This window comes from Amblyomma mixtum, chromosome 1 (assembly GCF_055824585.1).
Source record: "Amblyomma mixtum isolate Tamu chromosome 1, ASM5582458v1, whole genome shotgun sequence".
NCBI classification, from domain to species: domain Eukaryota; kingdom Metazoa; phylum Arthropoda; class Arachnida; order Ixodida; family Ixodidae; genus Amblyomma; species Amblyomma mixtum.
The window spans coordinates 13030246-13053799 of record NC_143012.1 but is presented as its reverse complement, the minus strand read 5'-3'; the positions used below and the strand labels follow the sequence as shown (position 1 = coordinate 13053799).

At 45.3% G+C, this 23554-nt stretch overlaps 1 protein-coding gene across 2 annotated transcripts; it reads right to left on the bottom strand.

Annotated features, from left to right (window-relative positions):
* Window positions 1-786: 786 nt before the first annotated feature.
* On the bottom strand, window positions 787-22606 carry Plap (phospholipase A2 activator protein). Of its 2 annotated transcripts, XM_089543032.1 has the most exons (10): window positions 22415-22606; window positions 19872-20065; window positions 18026-18247; window positions 15397-15718; window positions 11293-11456; window positions 10445-10599; window positions 9244-9463; window positions 7345-7416; window positions 6544-6807; window positions 787-5089 (listed from the first exon to the last, which is right to left on the bottom strand). In XM_089543032.1, the coding sequence occupies exons 1-10, from the start codon at window positions 22555-22557 to the stop codon at window positions 4461-4463; spliced, it is 2385 nt and encodes a 794-aa protein (XP_089399158.1). In that variant the 5' UTR covers window positions 22558-22606; the 3' UTR covers window positions 787-4460. The 2 variants fall into 2 exon arrangements, with proteins under 2 accessions (XP_089399158.1, XP_089399168.1); XM_089543042.1 differs by lacking the exon at window positions 19872-20065 and having other exon boundaries at window positions 22415-22554.
* Window positions 22607-23554: the final 948 nt, after the last annotated feature.

The window sequence follows — 23554 nt, the reverse complement described above, 5'->3', positions numbered from 1 at the left end:
ATTATCACAAAGCATTTGGAAGATCGGTGGTTCAAAAGCAGAGAGGTGATATAAGGTCAGAAGTGCAGGATTAAATGTTGTATTTAAAGAAAATGATAAGCTTCAATTTATTACAGCAATATCATCGCTAAAGAATATACAGAAAAAACAAAACAGCCGAGCATGGTTGCAGCTACCACCACCCCCTTTCAAAAGAGACTCTTCCATCCACCCGTCCGTAGTGGTAAGGGCTATGCTAAAAGTCTCCCAAAATTAACAAGACCGTGACGGGCTGTGAGCGGCCGCGTTGGATAGGTCCCGCCGACAGTAATAAGTGACTCAGACTATCTGGCAAATTATATTCAGCCCTCATTTGACAGACGTTTGTTAGGTGTAACGTGCACGAATGTCACATGAAAAGTTTGAGCATCCTCAGAACGTCGGAAGCATGTGTCACTCGTTAGGAACGAGCTTGATTGGTCATGATTTTGTTGCAATCATAGGAGATCGGCATGATAGGGGAGTCAATACGACTGGCTAAAGAAAATTTCTCTGAATGCTAGGGACGATAAAGTGGTGTTAGAGAAGTTTTGACTGCAGCTTCCCCTCATGAAAGTGCACAATGGCAGGATCAATGTTGCCGCTTAAGGTGCTGCAGTCGCACACAGCGCTGTACCCACCAGGATTTGCAAGTAGGCGGCACAAATAAGAAAAAAAAATGGCATTTCTCTCTCTCTGCAGTGAAGCGCATCCAAAGTGGCCGGCATGAAAAGTTACTGCACACAAGACCTAATGCAACACACTCAGTTTTGCAGAACATGGAAACAAATGTAGTTTATTTAGTCACGTGTACACAACTGCACACTTTTGAAACAGTCGCATTTCTTGCAGGCAAACAATTTTCTCAAGCACCACACTGGCACCAAAAACATCAAACACTAAAACTACACATTAGTTTTCATATTGGTTAACATTATCTGCTTACACTAGTCAGTTAACAAAGTCAAACTATTTGCATGGCCCCACTGCCATATCATGCTGTTCTATAATCCAATTGATCACAGTAGAGAAATCAAAGCTTCACGCAGTTTTCACGTCGCATCAAGTGATGAAAAACTGGTTATTTCACGGAAAAAGAAATGTGCCCAGCACAGTTAACTAGTACTGTTGGAGCACCACTTCTAAGAAAATTCGTTCAAGGCTCAGAGGCACTGAGGACGATTTTCACAGCCAAGAGGAAGTAGCGCTTCAGTGTGACTCTTATGCTTAAAGTCGCACCTGCCACATATCAAGTGCGCTTGACTACAAGAAAATGTGCGTATTCGTGACAGTAACTTGAATGCCTGCATCCTGGCTCTAGGTGCAAAAAAAAAAAAGTTACTCTTGCAGTCAAGTAATGACAAAAAAAAGGAATATGCAACAATACTAATGCAATCACAAAAAGATGCAGGTTCTCCTCCTGCAGACTTTAAATAACGGTATGGTTCAACTTCACTTGCAACATGCAATGGCCATGCTCGATTGTTCAGCTTGAACCATTGAATTCCCATACTTGTGCATCCACTTATGAATATGCCTTGCGTAAAATGGAGGGTTCCGACCTTTCTTGGAATATTTAGCTAAGCGAATTCTCTTGCTATTAGCTCCCCTTGATTACAATAAGTTACTAGTGTACAATATTGCAGATGATTTTTAAAAAATTTTTGTAAACTTGCAAATAGATGCATGCACAAAGCTCTCGACACATCATAATGAGACAGTCCAGTGGTTCGGCAGCCAAGACAAAAGAAACTGCGGCTGTAATATTTCAGTGGAAGAGATGTGTTATAGTAGAAAAGCACAACCTTTCTTAACAATCTTTCTGAGAGCAATGCTATGTGTACATTTAGATGCAGTAAAAAGCTGCACCGAAAAGTTAATGAGCTGGAACCTGGGAAATCTGAGTGCAGTAGACACTCCAGTGCTGGCACTAAAAATCTGACCTAAAATCACCGCTTTCATCCCAATGTGCGACTCCTTCCCATTTACCACATCAAACACTAGCTTCTATAATAGAATGTTCCAGTAGGAAACAGATTTCCAATAGGAAACACATGGGCCAGTGAGAAAATGATGCATTCACAGGCAGGACAAAGCAACCTTTGAGTGATTTTGGTAAAGTGCATACCACATTAAAATGTGTGCAAACACTTACTTTCAGCACATTGCACAGCCTGCATGGTGAGCAATGAAAAGAGTGCACACACTGGAAATGAATAATTAGCTTTGAAAACTTCAACCTTCACCCTAAACAAACTTGAACCTTCAAACTTCAACCTTAACAGGGCACATAGCAAAGAACGAAATCAATAAAAAGAATCAAAGCACTCAGACTGTTTCGATACCCAGTTAAAGTGTTGAAAATGGGTAAAGTACTTGTCGGACAAATAACAAGGCGGGTTTCACCACAAGCTTAAGAAATAATTGATAATGGAACAGTACCAGTGTCTTCACGACACCAGCGCATACTGAACAGTGAGCAAGTAAAAGTGAGGTAACAGATTTCCGTACCCTTCCAGAGTTTTTTCAGGGCTGAGGTTCAGTTTGCTTAACTCCTTTTTGTGCCTGCAATAACTTCCAGGCTTTGCATCAAGCTGACATTATGTACAGCATCATCACACAATTTTGAAATCACCAAGTGGGAAAACTTGCAAGATGGTGCAATTAAAAGGCCTTCAAAGTTTGAATGTGCACTCCGTGCAGGTAGCATGCATACAGTAAGAACAGCACACACTTCACTGACTTCTATCTATTCCTTGGGTGAGGGAGCAAATAGTTTGAACCACTCTAACAAGAATATAGTTCTTGTGCACCACATCACATACACACCGGCACTTTGCATTACAGTAGATGAGAAACGGTGCTTATTTTGCCAAAATCTAGACACGCGTAACCTCTACCGTCGCGCAGCACACTTGAAGAGTTTAGTCATTTTCTTTTTAAACAACTTTCATTCTCTGCAACATTGGAGGATTCACTGCTCAGCAAGAGCAACAATGCAAAACTTCTTGCAAGAACTAGCTGCAACTTTTGCGACACACTTTCGCAAAAATAGATCACATTTTTTTTTCTGTCCATTAGCTGAGGCACTGTAGTCAAATGAGAGCCCACAACAACGGCACCGAGTATATGGCCCCTGGAGCACTTCTACAGAATTTTACGCCATCGACGTTGCCGTGCGCGTTTGAACAGCATTTGAGCAATGCAGCAAACAATATCAGACTAAGCACTGGAGAGCATCCACGGTGTTATTCCAAGTTCATAGCACCAACTTGGAATGTAAAATAGGCTCAGTTCTAGCTTCGAAATGCAGCTCTCTGAAAAATACGTCTTTTATTTCCTATTTCAGGTTAAATGCAAGCTGCATTGATTACTGAACTTTGTTCACAATGCTAAACCTGTTCGGAGAGGCTGCAAAAGAATAACTGCGTCATCAATATCTCACCAAACTACCTTAAACCGATGTTTCAGCATACATATGCCTCCGCCATGAATTGATCAATAATGAAAGGCTAGATTCTCGTGCCATTGCACATCCACCAGTCCAGCTGTGTCTTAAAAATGGCGCCACCTACTGTCAACACTGAAGCAACCAGCAAGAGCCAGAAAGACAAGTTTGAGGCAAGATCTACTAATGATCTAATTTTGTGCGCCAAGCCTGTGCCGAGTCAACAGCAATTTATCTCTTTCAGTTGCTTTCTCCCAGCTATCTGGAGCTTGCATTAGCTTCTCAGCATCCTACCTGCCTTACCAAAACCTTCCAGGATCATGCATCCACCATGTTTTGTGCCAGAAAAGCTCGGAGAAGCTCAGATGACTACACAGTCTAGACAAGAGTTTGCCTGTTGTGAGCATGGTGCGGTTTTCCGCTGTAGCATCCTCGCAGGTTTTCCATCGTGGAAAGCTCCGTGCTATCTCTGTCTTAGGTTACACTCAGCCATCAGACAGCATGTTTATGCTGACGTTAGTGCATGGTGAAGGAAAAAAAAAATCACGATGTTGCACTGGCTATAAGTCAACCTGGAGCAGTGGGCACCTAGTATATACAAAAGGGGCCAAGGTGATGCTGCGTAGCGTGTCTTCCACAGTAAAGCAGTGCAGCAGCTGTATCAGTGTGCCAAGGCAAAAAAAACAGCCACTTCGACCACACATACACAAACATGGACGAAAAAAAAAAAGCTTCAGACAGGAGTAAGATGAGGTGCAGCAGACTTCTCTAATCAGACGCAAAGAAAGCACGTTTCACAAAAGTTTTCTCACAATTTTGATGACCTGCACCTCTTCCTCTAGCTTGGGGGGGATTCCAGCAGTCCACCACATATACCGCACGAGTTACAATTCGAAACAATAAAAACTACGCGTGAGACAGATCCCGGTTGCGACGCCATCTTGAGCTTGCACGTCGCCGGGCTGGCCTGCCCCTTCACACCACCCACACACTTTCACCTCAGCGCGTCCAACAGTTGCTGCGCACACTGCTTCACTTTGACAAGGCAGTCTGCTGACGCCATCCACTTTTCCGCGACCCGCGGAAGCTCCAGCGCTACAGACAGCTCCCGGATCTCCGCGTTGTTCGAGCCTTCCAAGCTGCACAGCGTGCCGGCAGCTACCAGGAGGCGGAACTGTGCCTCGCCGTCCGTCAGCTCCGCCGCGACCGCCATTATCACGCTGAGGAGCTGCACTGCTGCCTCCGCGTCCTGCGCGTTGTTCGTCGCCGCTGCAGCTGAAGACGCGGCACGGCGATGAGCCGCGACGGCGTAGTTGAGTAGCAGAGTGGCCATGGCGACCTGGGTGTTCTTGTTGGCGGCACCGGCCACGGCTCTTCGCTGGACGGCGGCCAAGATCCGCTGCTGTTCGTGCAGCGCCAGCACCTCACCGCTGGGCTGGGAGAAGAGGTTGCAGAGGCAGCGCAACGCCAGCATCTGATTGGCCGCTTCATTGGGGCCTGTCGACGACAGCAGGCCAATGAGGTGGCTGCACAGCTGTGGCCCGCTTAGGGTGCACACGTGGTTGTTCACCGTCGGGTTCCGCAGCGCCAGCCGCAGCAGGTCAAGTGCCGGGAACACGAACTCTGGGAATGGTGAAGGAAGAAAAAGTCTCTGGACTGAGCGGGCACGGTTAGGGCACCAGGACTTGACAGTTTCAAAGAGGTCCTTGAAATTATGAGTTAAGAGGCATGAACACTGCCCGGTCTGCCAAGTTTGCACAGCACGCATAACGTTATTGGTGCACGAGATCTTGCAGACAGCGTGAAACTGAGGAATGCACTAAAACTAAAAAAAAAATGTAAATTTTCAACAACAAAAGTGGAGGGTGGGTCCACTAGGCGAGTAATTATGGTAAATTCATCATCATCGTCAACGTGACTACGCCTACAGCAGGACAAAGGCCTCTCCAATATGAACAAACCAATTAACTCTTTCCTTACCACGGGGAAATTGGCTGTTTTTTTTGTATGGTTTAGTTACGAATTCTTTGTGCAACAGCTACTAAATTTACAGTGCCATGCGGTACATAAAAGTGAAGGTAAATGAACGTGCTTTCAAGCAGTATTTATTTTTAAGAAATACAAAAAATTGATTTACATAAAAAATATTCATGAACAAAAAAAAACAAAAAATGCAAAAAGTTTCTGAGTAAGGAGTAATATCTCTGGCAAAAATTTTTTTACCGAAATTCCAAAATATACAAATTGTGGGTATATCAATAGGCAACATTTCTTTATAAAATGATACCCATACACTCAGTACTCTTTGAGTTAGGAAAAATTACAAGACGCATAGTGAAATATTTAAGTTCTTGATTGGTCCTACTTAAATTTTTTTTTTCACGGAAAAGATTAACATATAGCAAAATACTATATACCAAAACGCGCGTGTTAAATGCACAGTACAAAAGCACATTACGCAAGAAATACAGTAATAACAAAATGGGTAATAAAAATTAGCAATCACAAATAATTAATGAAAGCTGATGTTCCCGGCTGATCGGCTGCGTCTTCCTCATATGAGCTGAACTCCGACGACACGACATTGATGTCCGAGTCATCTGTGCTCGATGAGTCTAAAAGATCACTTGCCGGGTCATCGGGATCGAGCAAAACTGCGATCTTTCGAGAGCGCGCGGTTTTGGATGTCGACGCCATCACTCCACTCAAGTGCGCGTCAACCTTCGCACCCGCGCGCCCTTTAAAAATCGCCGCCACGCGTTAAAAATGTGAACCGTGCAGAAACGGAAACTCTACTTTGTATACAATCACCGAGATGGTGCCACAAGTCCAGGGCGCAGTGGTATTTTTAAAATTCGCGCTCAAAAACTTCGCTCGCCGGCGATCGACGCCTAGTGCCGTGGAAAGGAAAGAGTTAATCCTCGGCCCTCAGTCCGAGTAGCTGCGGACGGTGCTAAGAATTTACGGTAAATTACCAGCAGTTTTTTGGCATAACGACACACACAATGTCGATGAGGCCGAAGCGCCAGTTTGAATAAACTGCAAGTGAAGTGTTAGGTTAGGTTAGGTCCTGTTACCTTGCGGCCAGTGAACCACCTTCTCGAGTGCGGCCATCTGGGTGTCGCTCGGTGTGCCCACGGCGCTCACCAATGCCAACAGCTGAATCAGGTCGTCGTCATCCACTGTGTCGGAGGGTGGAACCTGGGCATTGAACTCTCGCATCTTGGCCAAGATGCCCTGGGGGTTGGCGAAATCAAATCGCACAAACGCCGTGTGGGGAAAGTAACGCCCACCAGTGGTCATATCGCCTGCTGCATTCTGAATTTCGTTCGGTGCGTCACCTATAAAGAAGGGAAAGTGGAACATTATTTTCCTTCGCGGTCAAGTCTAGACATACCACAACTTCCTTCACACAGTTCTGTGCCACTAAAGTTATCTCGAAAGCAATGGGAAAGCATAGGTGCAGTTGACTTTTGGTAATTTGAACTCGGAGGAAACTGAAAACTTGCTCAAATTTAATGGAGATCGAATTAAGGGCAGCCCTCAGATTACACTTCATGTTGACAGGATCGAGGCTGCATTGTGCGAACATACTAGAAGTTTGAATTAAGCTATTTCGAATTAATGACACTACACTATAGTAGAGCTGAGCGGAATGACCACAGGTGACACCAGAGCTACAGTGCTTTCTGAAGCCAACACAAGTGAACAATACTGACTGCTGACAATGGTAGGAAACAGAAAGAACAGCGTTCAAAATGTGTCCTGCTACACCATGCACTGCAAGAAGCCATTTGTTAAGACATGTGCAACCAACACTGAGAAAGTTCCCCCTCATACCCTGTTACCGTAAAAATGAACCTTATTATAAAGCTTACTACTAGGAGGAGCCACTTGTCGCATAGCTTGAGCTGGAGCTGCGGCTGTTCCTGGGATATACCTTGAACCACCTGCAAATACAAAAAATGCACATCGTGACACAATGGAAGGCATTTTATGCTCCTATCTGCTTGGTTTGGTTTGGTTTATTGGGGTTTAACGTCCCGAAGCAACTCAGGCTATGAGGGACGCCGTAGTGAAGGGCTCCGGAAATTTCGGCCACCTGGGGTTCTTTAACGTGCACTGACATCGCACAGCACACAGGCCTCTAGAATTTCGCCTTCATCGAAATTCGGCCGCCGCAGCCGGGATCGAACCCGCGTCTTTCGGGCCAGCAGCCGAGCGCCGTAACCACTGAGCCACCGTGGCGGGGCGCTCCTATCTGCTCTGTAAAGTGCTTGGTGAAGAGTAATCTGACTACACTTCGTGCTAAGCAAACAAATGCAGTCACCTAATACATCAAATTTGTAATCTACAGGTGACTCATGAATGCCAGTGCTTGGGACACTTTTTAGTAGGGGTGTGCGAATATTCGAAATTTTCGAATATAATTCGAATATTATATTTTTACTATTCGTATTCGATTCGAAATCCAAGTATTCGTATTGTTTCGAATATTCGACCCGACGCGAATATTCGTACCCAGCCGAATATTCTATTGCGAGCACCGGCGTTCATATCGGTCCGCAAGTCCTATTGACAGAGACATAACAATATGGCGGCGCCCAGAGCAAATATGAAATAAAGATTTAACTCTGCTAAAGTGTTAGGACAAAAGGGAGAAACATTCACAACACTTGGAAGCGCGCTTCTAAGTGTCGTGAATGTGTCTCCCTTGTGTCCTAAACCTTTCGCGCAGTTAAATCTTTATTTCAGAAATGAACCAACTAGCCCGGCAAATCCTTTTGCCCAGAGCCAATTGAGAGGGCATTTTTGTGCCTGGAGAAGTTGCTTCAGCTAGAAGGGAACTAAACTACTTCTGCCTGACCATGTGGAGCAGCCGGTTTTCCTTCACGGCAACCTTTTATGTTCCACTCCTCTAAGAATAATGTTCGAGACTTTGATACTTTTTGTGCAGCCACACATATCTTTTGTGTTTATTTCATCACTCATAGTTGAACTGTGATGTTCTTGGATGTTCAAATAATGTTTTATAGTGGTTAAATACGTCTGTCCTTGACTATTCGATATTCGATTCGATATTCGGAACCAAGTATTCGTATTCGATTCGTGTTCGAAAAATTTGATATTCGCACACCCCTACTTTTTAGCGCTACTCTGATGGCACCAAACAAAGGCCAGATTTTGCTGTGAAGTTTGCCTTGGCGCATTAAATTCTGGTTCTCCAAATCTTTATAGTAGCACCACCCTCAAATGAAAGGAAATGAAACAGTTGCACTATGCAATGATACAGCTTGGAATCTTACTGTCATCAGCGCCTTAAAGTCATTGTTCGCACACAACAAAAATTTTGTGCTGAAAACCAACCAAAAAGGCAAACAAGCTTAGTTTGTCTTTGGTGTCTTGAATCCGCCACAAACTGAGGCACAGTTCCACTACTTCCTGTATTTATCTTGAAGATCGGAACATTGTTCAAAATCTGCACAGCATTAATTAATAGGAGCCTCTTTATTTTTAATACACCTGACGTTGACGAACCCAATGTATCAGTTTGGATAAACCAGCTGTTCAAGTTAAGCGAATCTGAATTAGTGTGAGTTCATTGCACTGTGAATGCTCAGCTAAGACAGGAAAACTGGGAAGGGACAAGGCACACAGAAATGCAGTCATTAGAGAAGCTTCCAATGCTCCAAAGGAAGAGAAAACGGAGTTCATTCTCTTCTCTCTGGGCTGCCAAAACAGTGCCCTCCGAAGTTCTCCCTTCTCCTCCTCCTCACCAGTGAATGGGTCCTGGTAGGTGCTTGGAGCGGTGTTCTCGATGACCATGCCCTTGGTGTTCTGGATGATGAAGTTGGCCACCTGATCCAGGTAGAACTGGCTCAGGTTGTTCTGGTGAATGAAATCCTGAGCCACGTGCCAGGGGTCATCCTTCACGTTGTACGGCAGCTTCATCTTGCCTCCGGTGTCCAAGTCGACGTCAAAGACGTAGTCGTACTCCTACATTTGCCATACAAAGACACAGTGTCATGGACCATCCTTTAATACGTCAGTGTAAATATCTAAGCTGTTTTCGATTAGGGCATACTGCTGCTTTGCAGCAGACAAATGCCAGACAATCAGTTACTAAGTACAGAAATTGAACGGAGGATTGATCGCTGGTAGTAGTAGAACCCCGCAGTAATGTTCCTGGCTGCTATGTTTTTGTGAGCCAGTCCCGTCCAGGCTCCCATAGAAACCCATGCACTACAAACTCTGCTGCCCCGTCACAACAGTGGCGGCTTTCCCGCACGATGCATCGCGAATGTCACTTGGTGACAGCGGTTCACCCCACGCCGGCATAGCATGCACGGAATGGCAAGAAGCGAACTTTAGATTCCGCCAGTGCTTGGACACCACTGTGTTTGGTGGCTTCTGGCCTGTTGCACCCACGCCAATGGTGAGCACACTTACGGGTGATGTGCATTTTGTTGCGGCTGTTCGTGCAGCCCCATTGATGCTGAGGCGTGAGCACGTATGACCGAAGGTGCGAAAACGAAACTATGCTGCGACAAACGCCGCGGCGCAGCATCGTACAAGATGCAGTTTCGGGTGGGCTCCGAATCACGTCTATGTCATCCATGTTTTCCCTGTCACCTGCAGCTTTAAAATGTAGTTTCTGGGTTCCAATAAACAAGGATTGAGTAGGATTAACGCAGCCGGCGCGAAAATAGGGAAGAAGTGTGCATATGCCCCATCTTCGCCCGCACCGTGTGCCCTCCCTCTTTGCCGCTGCCTATCTTCCACCAGCAACTGCTCGGGCAAACAAAGAGCCATTGTAGGGCGTTTAGGATATTCTGTGCATGCAAGCGATCATGAGAGCCAAAAAGCCTCGAAAATTCCAGACAAACTTTCTCCACTTTTCTGTGAAAAACATAACATCGAGGTTGTGCTGTATTTGCACACAGATACTATGCGGATAACAGAAACAATGCCACTTACTTTTCCCTCATACACGATCTTGCCAACAGGGGTGTCAGAGTTGGGTGCGCCCACGACGTCTCCAATCTTTTGCCACGAATCATCAACGGCGACCCACTGGTATGCCGACACCACTGTCCCGTCGCGAATAAGCTTTGTCTGGCCATCTCGTTTGCCTGTTGGCGAAACACAGAACGTCACAAACAGAAGGTAACGAAGAAACCACACATTTCTACATGTTGCACATGCACATACAGTCTTTAGCAAAAGTTCACGGGATTCATGTGCGGGGGAAAAATTTATTAAGGCATGGTCTTGTGACCTGATCACCCGATATTGACAGTAGGGGTTCCTTAAAAAGAAAGAAAAGGTTTATCTTTCATGCTTCAGCTGAATTATTTCCCACTTATGCAAACAAAATTGCATCGTGATAAGACTCCAGCACAATTCCCAGGAGCCAGGTTGCACAACCTAGCTGAGTCACTGTGTTGAAATGAAGTATGAAGAAGGAGGCAGAAAGGAAGATCACCATGGGTAGTAAAGTTAGCGACAAATCAACACTGGTTAAAAGTTTGTGCTCCACAGTGCCGCAATATTTTTTCATGTTCTTTTATTCTGAAGACTAGCAATGAACGGAAACATCTACCCATCCCCATTGTTGCTTCGACCACTTTTTCAGAGACTATGTTTGCTCTGTAAGGTTACTGCTTTTGACATTTCTCATTCATTGAATTTACTTCGTTGTGCCTAGCATTGTAAACTAATACTTATGATGAAAACACTGAAATAAATTAACAAATAAAACAAACCCAGTGAACACTGCCACCGTAACTGTTCACTCACTCACACACACACAAAAAGGGGATCACCTCTCTCCTGGAGGGCTTCTTTGCCGGGCAACTCGTTGACTTTGAGGTCACCCAGCTCTTGGGCCGGGAGCGCCGACTTCCCAACTTCTTCCTCGAGTGCCTTCTGTTCCTCAGCTGGGGCCTGCAACTTCTCGTTCCTCGTGAACACTCGGGCGACGCCGTCACTGCGTGGAGACAACGGAGAGCTCAAGCGATGGAGGTGTGGAGAACTCAAGAACGAAACGGCAGAAGCCCCACAAAGGAGACCCCCCCCCCCCCCCCCTTGACCAATGGTGTCAACCCACTGTCACGACGCAGTGGTCAAGTGCCTTGCACCTTGCCAAGGCTGCTAGCAGGTGCACACCACAGCAGGTGGAAGGAGACTTTACCGCTACATCAGTGTAATAGATCAACATCCACCATTCCAAGAGCCTCCTTCAAGGATGCTCTTGGAACAATAAAAATTTTTTTTATTAATGCAATCACAGTAATCAATTATTAATGTAATCAAGATAACCGCTGGTCCTTAAGGGTAACGGAGTGGATTTCAAGAGAAGGCAAGCGTAGCAGGGGGCGGCAGAAAACTAGGTGGGCGAATGAGAGTAGGAAATTTGCGGGAATATGGTGGCCGCGGCTGGCGAAGGACAGGATTAATTGGAGAAACATGGGAGAGACCTTTGCCCTGCAGTGGGCGTAGACAGGCTGCTGATGATGATGATGAGTTAAATCTTCAGGGAACATGTATTTTTGAGTGCCGATTCTATATATATATCATTTAATTTCATGTAAAACAATTCCTTGAGCACTGAGTTTTTCGTAAAGAGCTTTCAGGAAAATTTTCAGCAGGAAACTTGCTGAAATGTATGCCAGGGGCTTAATAGACATGAAAGAATGCAATAAAGGTAAAACTGTCTTCCTGTCCATCATAGAACTTGAGTTACAGAGTTTTTAAATTGCAACTTCAGAGATACGAGAAGAAAAGTTTGTACTCATGTTTTTGAGGCGGCAGCTTCTCATAAATTTTCTGGTCCCTACGAGTTTGTTTTAACAGAAGTGCCCCTAAATAAGGTATGTGAGCATGCCAGGTACAGTCTTTGTCAAAAGTAACCAGGCTGCATGGTTTCGCTTCTCAGTCGTGTATTGAAACTGTTATGCCAGCCCCCAAGCTCTAAATCTCTGTATGGTAATGAGAACCCCTGTCCTCACCTTCTAAGAACTTTTCGACCTTAGGGAAAGCTGTAAAGGCTCTACTGTACAAATGAGAAGCACACCATGTATCCTGGTTACTTTTGACAAAGACTGTACATCTAAATATATGTTGCATCAGAACAGTGAATCACATCGCCTTTTAGAGAGAGGACAAATTTTTCTGGTTCCTTTGAGTTTGTGTTAAAGGGAGTCTACTGTATACAGTAAAAGCTCCTCAATTCGAACATGTGCCTATTCTGCGCTGGGCGTGTTGAAGCCGTGAACCCAGAATGCACCGTGCACGTCTGCGGAGCGCGTAGTAGCTACTCGGAGGCAGTAGGTCGGACGAATAGATTTCTGCGCATGCGCACCGCTTGTCGCTCGGCGCTGTCTCGCGTAGACGCGGCTTGAGTAGAGGGGGGCGAATTTCAGCCCGCCGCAGCGTCGCCAACTTGACGTGTCCGACTGCAACCGCCCCGCTTGCGCGCGCCGAGAACATAGGAGCATAACAGAGCCATCACGCCGCAGCGATCGCCAGTTCCGCATGCGCAGTAGCGTGCCGGGGCCGCCGCCGCGCGCTCTCCATCGCCTCTCTCTCTCTCCCCTCGTTGCTTTCGCAACCCTCCAGGTTTAACCAGAGCTAAACCACTGCCACTTTTTTCGCACGTAATTTGTAGCGCCCATCTGAAGTCATAGCCTTTCATGGGCGTTGGCTAGGACCGCACTGACAGTTCTTATCTGTATTTCCGAATTAACAGGGCTCGAATTAACGAGTATTTAGTCGCGAGTTTCGGAGGTTGCGTGGAAATGAGGCTAGGAAGCTGCCACCGCGGCCACCAACCTACCGACGGCTGCCGCGCTGGTGATGGCGCCATTTAGGGTTTACCTACTCTTTCACAGTTTTATCTGGTTCCATCTTCTGTCCCTGTTTAGGACGTGCGCAGCCTCTAACTATGCGGAGGGGCTTTTTTTTTTTGGCCACGTGCTGTGTGCCAAGCCGCCCAGACGCAGCAACGCATAGTTCGAATTATCCGTAGCAAAACAGACTCGGTTTCGAATTAATGGGCTTTTTTTTATACACAGATCTCTATGGAGCTTGGCCGGACCAAGTAGTGTAGTTCGAATTATCCACAAATTCGAATTATCCAGGTTTGAATTAACGAGCTTTCACTGTATAGTATTCTTTCAGATACCCACAACGAGTTCACCCACCAGCCTTGTGAGACATTGGAAAACCCAGCTTCTCAATGAACCTGGTCATTAAGGCCAAGCACATGGTCACTCCTGAGAAAAAGGCCACTTGCCTTAAAGGGGCCCAGAAACACAATCTTAGTTGACTGTTTTGCCTGTTGATCGCACACAGAGAGTTACAATGGTGCTATTAGCGTCGGTAATACCGCGTATATTCCGTTTTTTAATATTTTAATGTCCCCCCAAAAACAAATTCATGGCTCTGATGGTGTCCCCACCCAGTGGCGGGTTTTAGCAGCGGATATGACATCACCTGGCGCGAGCTTGATGATTGGACAAACAGTAAATATACTGCAAATTGTGTGAATAAATAGAGAGACATTTTGTCACCTGTTGGGGTTTTATATTAGATCAACAAAAACAAATTGTTCGTCTTAGATAAAAGCCCTGCAAAGCAAGTGAAATAAAAATACACCACCAGGAGCTCTGGCATGGAAACGACGCTGCCAGTCTCAGCAAGAACGAGTTACACAGAGCAGGCAACCATGGAGTGCAAACTTCCGCGACGTGCTCTGGCAGGCTGTTTTGATTGGTTGCGCCAGGTGCCGTCATTGGGAGAGCGAAAGTGGGAAGCCCCGCCAAAATCGAGTTGAGGGCAGCGTTTTGTTTGCTTGTATTTTGAAATTTCTCCATTGAGTAACTCCCGTTCCTGTGCATCGATTCCTGTAATTCTTTTTAAGTCAGCATCTGTGTGACATAAGGAATCCACCTGAAGTATAGCCGGTATCCCACCAAGCAGTGTTTCGCAGCCCCTTTGACATGCAGGTAGCTTCCTGTAGAATATCAGAGTCTTTGCTCTTTATTTGCAGATTTCTAAATTCTCCATCGTAGAAAATTACTGTATTTTCCGGTGTATTAGACGCGGCTTTTTTTCGAAAATCTTGCTGGTGCGTCCTATACAAGGGTGCGTCTTATATGCGAATTTTTCGTTTTTTTTTTTCGAGTTCAGAAATTATTCAGGTTCATGCTCAAGTTTTTTTTACCAAAAAAATATCACCACCAATGACGCGGTTGTAACATGGTTAATACTTCAATACGGAGACCGCCGTGCGCAACTTCTTTTAGGTGAACTTCATCACGAAATGGCGGGGATGACGACTTCTGGGATCACAAACACGTGACCGTTTCGGAGGCCCCAAGCAAAAGTAATGTAAAATGCCAAAAGATTACGACAATCGCGCTCCTCGCCATTGTCAAGACAAGCCGGCGTTCTTTTTTAGCCACCCTTTGCAACTTTCTTTGCTCCGTGCATGGCTCCGTGTACGTAGTGCGAAGAGAATGTTTCAGCCGCGTTGCCTAGAGAAATGGGCGATCTATTTGACAGCCCACCCGAAGATGAAGACTTAGAACATCTTAGGTAGAAATATGTTCTTATTGATATGTGGGACAGTTCTTTCGTTTTTTCTTTTTTTTTTCTAAGACGTGGGCGGGTATTGCGTGAGTGTTGCCTTTTTTGACCACTTAGCGTTCCTTAAGAATTTCTCAGAGGTACCGGTATATTTCGCGATGGTCGCGCAAGCGTGTTTAATTAACCCTCACTATCTCAACTGGGTAAATTGGGGTGTGTCTTATATACGGGTGCGTCTTATATACCAACTTTTTCAATGACAGCCTGCATATATGGCAGATGCGTCTTATACACCGGAAAATACGGTAGCGTCCTTAGCAATTTACCAGGGCCCTCACCTTGAGCCAGTAATGATGTCGCCGTTCGCCAGGCAGGCCACCGACCACACAGACTGTGCTGGCAGCCGTAGTGTCTGCACGCACTCGCCCGTGCTGGTCGTCCACACGCGCATGGTCCGGTCCTCGCCGCACGTCACAAACTCCTCGGCACCCGTGGCCGTGTCGGGGAGCACGCAGACGGCGTAGACAAAGTTGGTGTGGCCCGTGTAGACACGCAGGCACTCCCCCGTGGCTGTCCAGTGGCGGATCGTGCAGTCGTTGGAGCTGGACAGGAACTCCATGTTGGAGAGGACGGCCAGGCCCCGGACACAGTCTTCATGACCTGTGGCAAGCAAGTGAGGAAAGCCAAGGAGTCGATAGGTTTGGCAGCATGAAAGAAAAAAAAAAGTTGACATCAGTGGTACCCTTTAGTGACAAAAATTTGAAGCCTGCAAAATACTTACACAGTGAAGAATCTTTCACGGCACAACCTGGCCCGTGTTACAAAGGCCCTAAGAAAACAGCTGATATTGTCCATGAGGTGTTCTCCCTTTTAATTGCTGCCATACTAGGGTGTGGAATGGCACAAAAACATAAATGGGTAAAACTCCGTTAGATTAGTTCACTTGACATTACTTTCACAGTACAGCAAACTTTTTCCAAGAAACATGCGGTTGGTTTCTGTCTGAATGTGCTATTGGATTCTGGTAGAACACTTCACCTTTTCTCCATTTTTTTTTACTGCTTGTTTGCCATCCCCTCTTTCGGCCTCATGTTGAGCTCTTTTCGGTCACCCCTGCTAGGTGCTTTCCACACGTATTTGTAGCAGTTCAGTGTAGCAGTTCAGAAGAATAACGTTGAAATCCAGCGCTGCCGTGTATCATTCTTCTCTTGTTGTCTTGTTACTACGCACCATTACTAAGTGGGTTTAGTTTGGTTTGGTTTATTGGGGTTTAACGTCCCAAAGCGACTCAGGCTATGAGGGACGCCGTAGTGGAGGGCTCCGGAAATTTCAACCACCTGGGGTTCTTTAACGTGCACTGACATCTTCACTTCACTTCACTTTATTCACCTTAAAGACCCCCTTCAGGGGGTATTACATAAGGTGTGGGTTAATATATTCAACAATAATAAATACATGTCATTGCAGTATGATACAAGTGGTTACAGCGGATAAGAATGAAGATGGGCACGTGATGGCGGCTACATCGGCGGGGAGGGCATTCCAGTCAACAATGGTGCGGGGAAAAAAGGAACCTGAAAAAGTTGCAGTACGCGATAGAGGCCGGGCGATCTGAAACGGGTGTGCAGTGCGGTGAGATATGCGGGTCGGATGAGAAATGTAAGGTGTTTGATTCAGAGTGCTATGGAAAAATTTGTGGAGCAAACACATGCAGGTGACGCGACGGCGAGTTTCAAGGCTTTCGAGACCGGAATTATTCTTTAGAGATGAAACGCTGATCGTATATGAATATGCTGAATGAACGAAGCGAATGGCGCGGTTTTGAACTGATTCGAGTGCATTTGTTAGGTATATTTGGTGTGGATTCCAGATGGGACTTGCGTATTCGAGTTTAGGTCTAATAAGGGTTTTGTAAGCTAGAAGTTTCACGTGTTGCGGTGCATGACGAAGATGACGTTTTAGGAATCCTAGGGATCTGTTAGCAGATGATATGATTGTGCTAATGTGTGTTCGCACAGTACACGGGCCTCTAGAATTTCACCTCCATCGAAACTCGGCCGCCGCAGCCAGGATCGAACCCGCGTCTTTCGGATCAGCAGCCGAGTGTCTTAACCAACCAATCAATTCTGCCATAGCATGAGCAAAGACCCTGACGTTATGCAAATGATATGGCACTGCCTGGCGTTATCTTAGTAAAGTGCCCATGAAGAGACTAACTTTTCTCGCAGAAAAATAAGCTGGCCGGTGGTGATGGCACTTCATCCTTATAGCAACAAGGAACCACAAAGCATGCAAGCCAAATGGTAGAAACAGAATAGCACGACTACCCATTTTGTTTCGGTGGAGCTCCTGGCTACGATTACACACAACTAGCCTATAAACTGACCCCTGACATCATCAGCTACACCATAGGCTTGAATAAGAGCTGTGGGAAAATATATTTCAATTTAGTTCAAAATTTCTCAGCAATGAAAGCGCATTTTTGCAGCTTAGCAATCACTAAAGGCCTAGGTATTTATTGAATTTCCCTACGAAAAAAAAAAGTTACTAGCTAAGATTATTTAATTGGGTTAAGACTTGGTTAAAACATTTGGTGAGAGCAGTCATGTCCATTTCTCTCTTCACAATGGTGTCCCTCCATTTTCTCCCCCTTTCTTTCGTCTTTTCCTTCCCTCTCTCTTGTCTTGCCTTGGCACTGATCTGCTTCAGCACCAAGCCAAGTCAAGCCTGCAACAACAATGGGCTTCAGTCACAAGACGACCCAGGGTGGGCTACCATTTAGAGGCTCTTGCTGTAAAAAAAAACTAAAGCCCAATAGAGCATTCCCCTCATATTCCTTTACATGTTTGAAGCTAAAAAGATGCCATGTTGAGGACCAACCAGCACGACACCACTCCCAATAGAGGGTTTGGAGAGTTCAAAGTGAAGGGTAAGGAATAAGGCCAAGGTAGGAAGGAAGATGCTGACCTGTGAAGATCCGCTCGCACTTGCCAGCACGCCAGAGCCTCACAGTCTTGTCCGCTGAGCCGGTGAGCATGAGCCCCTGCTTGGGGAGGATCTGCACCGCCCAGACGGGCCCCTGGTGCCCCTCCAGGGTGAGCATGCACTTCTGGCCAAACCAGACGCGTGCCGTCTTGTCCCAGGAGCCACTCAGCAGGGTGCCAAACTGGCCCGCTGCCAGGGCACACACTGCGGCAGAGGGGGTGCAAGAGAGTTTTACTTCACTCGTAGATCCCTCAAAAGCGCAGTCCTCTAAAGTGAATCTCTTGAAAGGCATTGCACGACGAAATTCGGGTGGTGAGAATACGCACAATGCAGCTGACTGCTGTAGCCCACAGTAGAAGCGATCGGCGATGAAGTGAAACTAACGAGGGGCTGGCATTAGCAAAAACGTGTGGTACAACTCTGAGGTTGTTTTTGGTTATGTGAACAAGTTTGGGCATGCGCACAATTCTGCACAAAACGACCATGTTGTTTAGATTTAACAAAAAAAAAACAACAAAAATAAGTTGTGAGAACCAGCCACTTTTTTTTTGTCCCCCTTTTAGGAAATGTTCCCATAGTGCACTTCCAACAGTGTGGAACCAAATAGCTCCAACTTCCACTCTGCTAAAGCTAGAGCAGTTTTTATGTGAGAACAGGCTAAAACAAAAAAAGAGCAAAATAAAATTGAGCAGTTTAACAAATATAGTTTAGTAATATGGCTGTGCACATTTTTCACAAGACAGAATCAAGAAACCATTTTATTGCTCTACGGTAAGAACCACTGCTGAAAAACAAATGCAGGCACAACCAATGCAAAAGCCCATTCTAGATGCAAGACGTCAAAATACACCGTCCCAGTAAGTGACAAGAGTAAGTTCTCCCATGTGCCTGGAAACAAGTTCTACTCTACCTCCAGATCGAGCAACATAAAAACAGCTCTTCAAAATGCCCTCAAGAGGAAAGAGGTCCACTGTGTACACAAGTTTCTCAAAGAGTTCGAAGTTCCTTAAAGCGGATACGACTGCTTCATACTTAAGCCCACGCTGCTACCAAAGCTAATGTGGCTGCTTTTTCCTTGCTAAGCTCCTGCCAATAGAATAGTTCGTAAGCCAAATAATAATAGAAAACTGGACACACTCTTAAATCAGAACAGGAGACAAATGAAGCCATAATCTTGACAAAGCAAGCACCTCCAGCTGTGACAACATTTAGATACCTTACAGTGCATTACTTGCATATAGTTTGTCCCCTATCTGAGAAAAAAATGAACCTTGTTTCAACCAGAGGCGAAACAAGGTGATAAGAACAAGTTTCCCCAACATGATCCTTTGAAACAGTGCAGCAATGAATTGGTGGCACTGACAGGCTGAACATGTGCACAACAAACTGCACAGCATGTACTAGCTTCGAAAAGTGATAAAAAGCAGCATGTAATCCAATACATACTTTAGAACACCTGTGAGAGAACAGATTTTCTCATCTACGCAAGAAACAGTTGTTACCTGCAGCGTTAAAGCTGTAATGCCTGCACACTGCGAAAGACTAAGAGGAAATGGACTTGGGCAGGGCATGTAATGCACAGAACTGATAGTCTGTTAAAACAGCGGAGTGGATCCCAAGATAACAAAAACGTGGCAGGGGATGGCAGATAGTGAGATGGAAAGACTAGATTAGCAAATCTGTGAGCATGGGGTCGCTGCAGCTGGCACGGGATAGGTCTTTCTAGAGTAAGCGTAACCACAGCGAGACAATGACGACGACGTTGCAACACATTAGACGCATGCATATTCACGTGAACGGGTATCCTAGGTAGTTGCCTCAGACATACCAACTCCGCTGTGTCCCAGCAGCTTGTACAACGGCTGCGGTGACTCGGGTGTGAAGCAATATATGCAGCAGTCATTGCTGCCCACCAGGATGAGACCGGACTTGTACTGGTCTGAGGGCGGGACCGTGCACACGCTCGACACAAAGTTGCTCGGCCCCGTCAGGCACTGGCTCTCGAAGTACGAAGAGCCCTGACTGCAACAGAAACAGGAATAATTCCACTGTAGCCCATTATGCTCCAAGCCCTTGAATGCCACAGAGCTATAGGCTACATGGATATGCTATCAGGGCGGGAAAACATTTATTTGCATCGAAATAACGAGCGGCATCTTCAGTGAAATGGTTAAGAGCAGAGCTATCACAATGGAATGACCACTAATACCAGCATTCTCACAGTATTCCTTACAGCTTGTCTGAGTAATGCTTAGTGGCTGCACTAAAGAAAATTGTATGCAGTGTATTTGGCTGTACGTCACTCTTTGGACTAACATCTTTGCTCATCCGGTGCGCAAATAATTTGATGCTCAGTATTTGGATACGTACAAAACAATTCATAATTGTATTTTCTGGTAATCCTTCTCAGGTTTTACAACTTCCTTAAAAAAGCAGCTGTCTATGCTCGATATCACGGCAGTGTTTAAGACAACCAGAAGTAAGACATGCAATAAAAACTACAAACATGAATCAGAAAACTATGGCACTACCAAATTTGATGCGGCATCTGTTTGAAGATCTAGAAGGCCAAAAAATTGGAGGAAATATGTGGTTGCATTACATAACTGATCAGCGAAGTATAAAAACAAATTCATTACGGCCATGCAGGTTCACGCCATGGCCAAGAAATTCTTAGGGTAGCCCACCAGTGGGCCGTGATAAATTAGGGCTCCAAGAATTGCTGACGTAGTGAATGTGTGAACAGAGGTGCAAAATTGTCCATAAGGATAAGAGTGCATTTATGTAAGGAGCGCTGAAGTAGTTAACAGAAATGTGTGCGACAACAGTGAAAAGTTGAAATCACCCATCAAGAATGCCTTTTGGAATAACACGTGAAAACTGCTTCAATCTGGCTTTTATAAAGTTCCGGATCATATCATGCATGCAGTGAGGAAAACTCTGTAACTTCAGACAAACAAGCATGAAAACCGTGTTGATAAAATAAAAACATTATTAGACGTCAAATACTAACAGATGCTAGCAAATGATGCATTCTGGTAGCTTTTGGTATGTAGATTACTGCTACTTTCGCCCATATAATGGTACTGATAGCTTACTGCCCGCCTTACTATGGGGATTACATTAGCTATTTGCCATGCCGCAGGAATTTGTTATAAAGCAAGCAATTGTCTAAAGAGTGAAGTTTGCCGTCAGGTGGTCCATTTCAGCTACCATTTTTCCAGGATAAATAAAGAATTTCCTAAGGCCCTGCAAATTTGGTTCTGTATGTGTGCAATGTCAGGGGAGATGTCCCCAACATTGTGTCTAGACACTATAATAGCAAATATAGGCAATAATTTGTTCAGTAAATGTTTCTGAGACAGTACGTGCATGCGATCGGGACTCGTTATCAAATAACGTTCCTGAACTATAATGAGGGGGAGATATTACCTTCCAAAAGTTTGAAGAGCTTTTGTTCATTAATTTGAAAAAAAAAAAATGATAGTAAATGCTCCTGGCCACACATACCTTTGTCTCTAATGTAAACTGAAGCAGCGTTCATAACGAATACGTCTCGCTATCAAAGCCTTGGAGGTCGTAAAAGAAAAAAATGCCACGAAAGATGATTAGGCATGCGCTGAAAAAAATTGCGATGTTTTTCACACCGCCATCAAAAGCATTCATGCCGCAACAAACGGCTCGCAATTCTAACTGAAAACTTTGCTCCTTGTTCCAGCAGTGGGTCAATGCGCTAACTGATCGTATCAAGGCCGAAACATCTCGGCACAGCCTGGAATAGCATAGAGAAGTCGATACGACGCCCCGCCAAACATTGAACAAACGCCGGGTCGCGCATATCTGGGCATGTCTTCTTTAAGTGCAGTTCCGCTTCGAAGTCGGGGTCCATTCGCTTTCGTTTGATTAGCGATTATCTACGACATTTGACCTCAAGGGTGTTTCACCTGTGCAATTGCACCTGTGTAGTACGAAAACGAGAAGTTTTCAAAACGCGCTGTCAAATATAAACAGAAGACACGCTGTTAGCTACTTCGTAAGCAAGCGAGTTCAGTCTTTGCGAATGAAACTCGTTTCATGTTTACGTTGAGAAACGACTACTGAACGCGATGACGGGCAACTCCTGAACCTACCCTGAAACGTCATCAAAGAACCGTCTGAACGACTCCTACATGAAGAAAATTTTCGGCGCTTCAAAACGTTCTACGATTGTCGACGTCCAAACATCGCATTCCAGGCACACACGCTACGCTGACGAGTCAGTAAAGAGAGAAAGACGGTGGAAAACAGCGGCCGCAAGTTTCTGCACAAGGGACCGGCGCCGAGCGGGGCTTCAATAACGCTGACAGGAAAGAAATATAGGTTGGTACGTACTCGTTTGGCAGCCATACCCGCGTCGTCCGGTCTCTGGACCCGGTCACAATGGCACCTTCGGGAAAATGTGCGGCCGCAACCGCCCTAACATCCATCGAATGGCCCATCAGCGAGCACCGCAGCCGGTACGGCGTTGCCGCCATGTTTCCCTCGAGGATGGATGAATGAAAGTAGGCCGCTGACCGCTTACCGCGGTTTCTTTAGTTTCCCATGGCCGATGAAAAAGGGAAAAAGGTGAAAAGGAGAAGAAACGCACAAATTGAAGCGTTGAACAAAAATCTGCTCTTATAAATGTAATATTTTTTTGTAGAAAAAGCAGGTATGTAATAATTTAGCAGTAAGCAAAACAAAATTACGTGTCAATAAAAGTGAATAAACACCTAATTTTATTACGTGGTTACTTTTTAAAATAAAAAATTCGACACTAAAATACATGAAGCAGCGCGTGGAATTCACCTATGGTTACTAAATAATTTTTATTTGAATTTCAACTTTTGTGTTTCGGTTTCGGTTTTATTATGTTGACGATAGTTGCCATGTGCAGTTGAACGTTAGGTCACGTGAGGTACAAAAACCAGCCTGCTTCAAGAGCTACTGTTACAACAAAAACGTATCAGCAGTCATATTGCCGCTTTTGAGCCACAAGTGACCTAAAAGTTGGACACACATCACAACTATCGTTCGGTTGATGAAACCGAAACCGAAACAGCGTCAAGCAGAATTTCAATTACAAATTAATTATTTAGCAGTCGTAGACAAATACCGCTGGGTGCTCCATGTATACCAATATCTAACGCATCGTTTGAACGAAAAAAAATGCAAGAAAAAATCTGCTGTACATGCATATACCTTTCGCTCGCGATGCTCGCGATTTCTGTCACCGCAGCGCAGAAAAAAAAAAAAAAAACCTGTTTCGAGCGGCCAAAGCGACGAGAGAGAGAGAAACGCTAATTAAACATTAAGGGAAGTCACGAGTCAAGTGAGTCGCGTTCTCAGGTTCCAAGTCAAAAATTCATCGCTGCGCAACGCCCCGCCGCTTGTCCTAGAATTCTGTCAGTCGCTTGCTTGAGAAACAGCCTTAAACTGCTTAAACTTTCGCTTTAGCAATTTTCTTTTCTTTCCTTTCCAAAAGGAAGTTTC

Excerpts from the sequence above, each read along its gene's own strand:
- Plap (XM_089543032.1), bottom strand. The coding sequence starts at position 22,557 with ATGGCGGCAACGCCGTACCGGCTGCGGTGCTCGCTGATGGGCCATTCG. Across the intron at positions 11,457-15,396 it reads GACATCATTACTGGCTCAAG|TGACGGCGTCGCCCGAGTGT; the intron begins GTGAGGGCCCTG and ends GTCTCCACGCAG. Across the intron at positions 10,600-11,292 it reads AGAAGCCCTCCAGGAGAGAG|GCAAACGAGATGGCCAGACA; the intron begins GTGATCCCCTTT and ends TTTCGCCAACAG.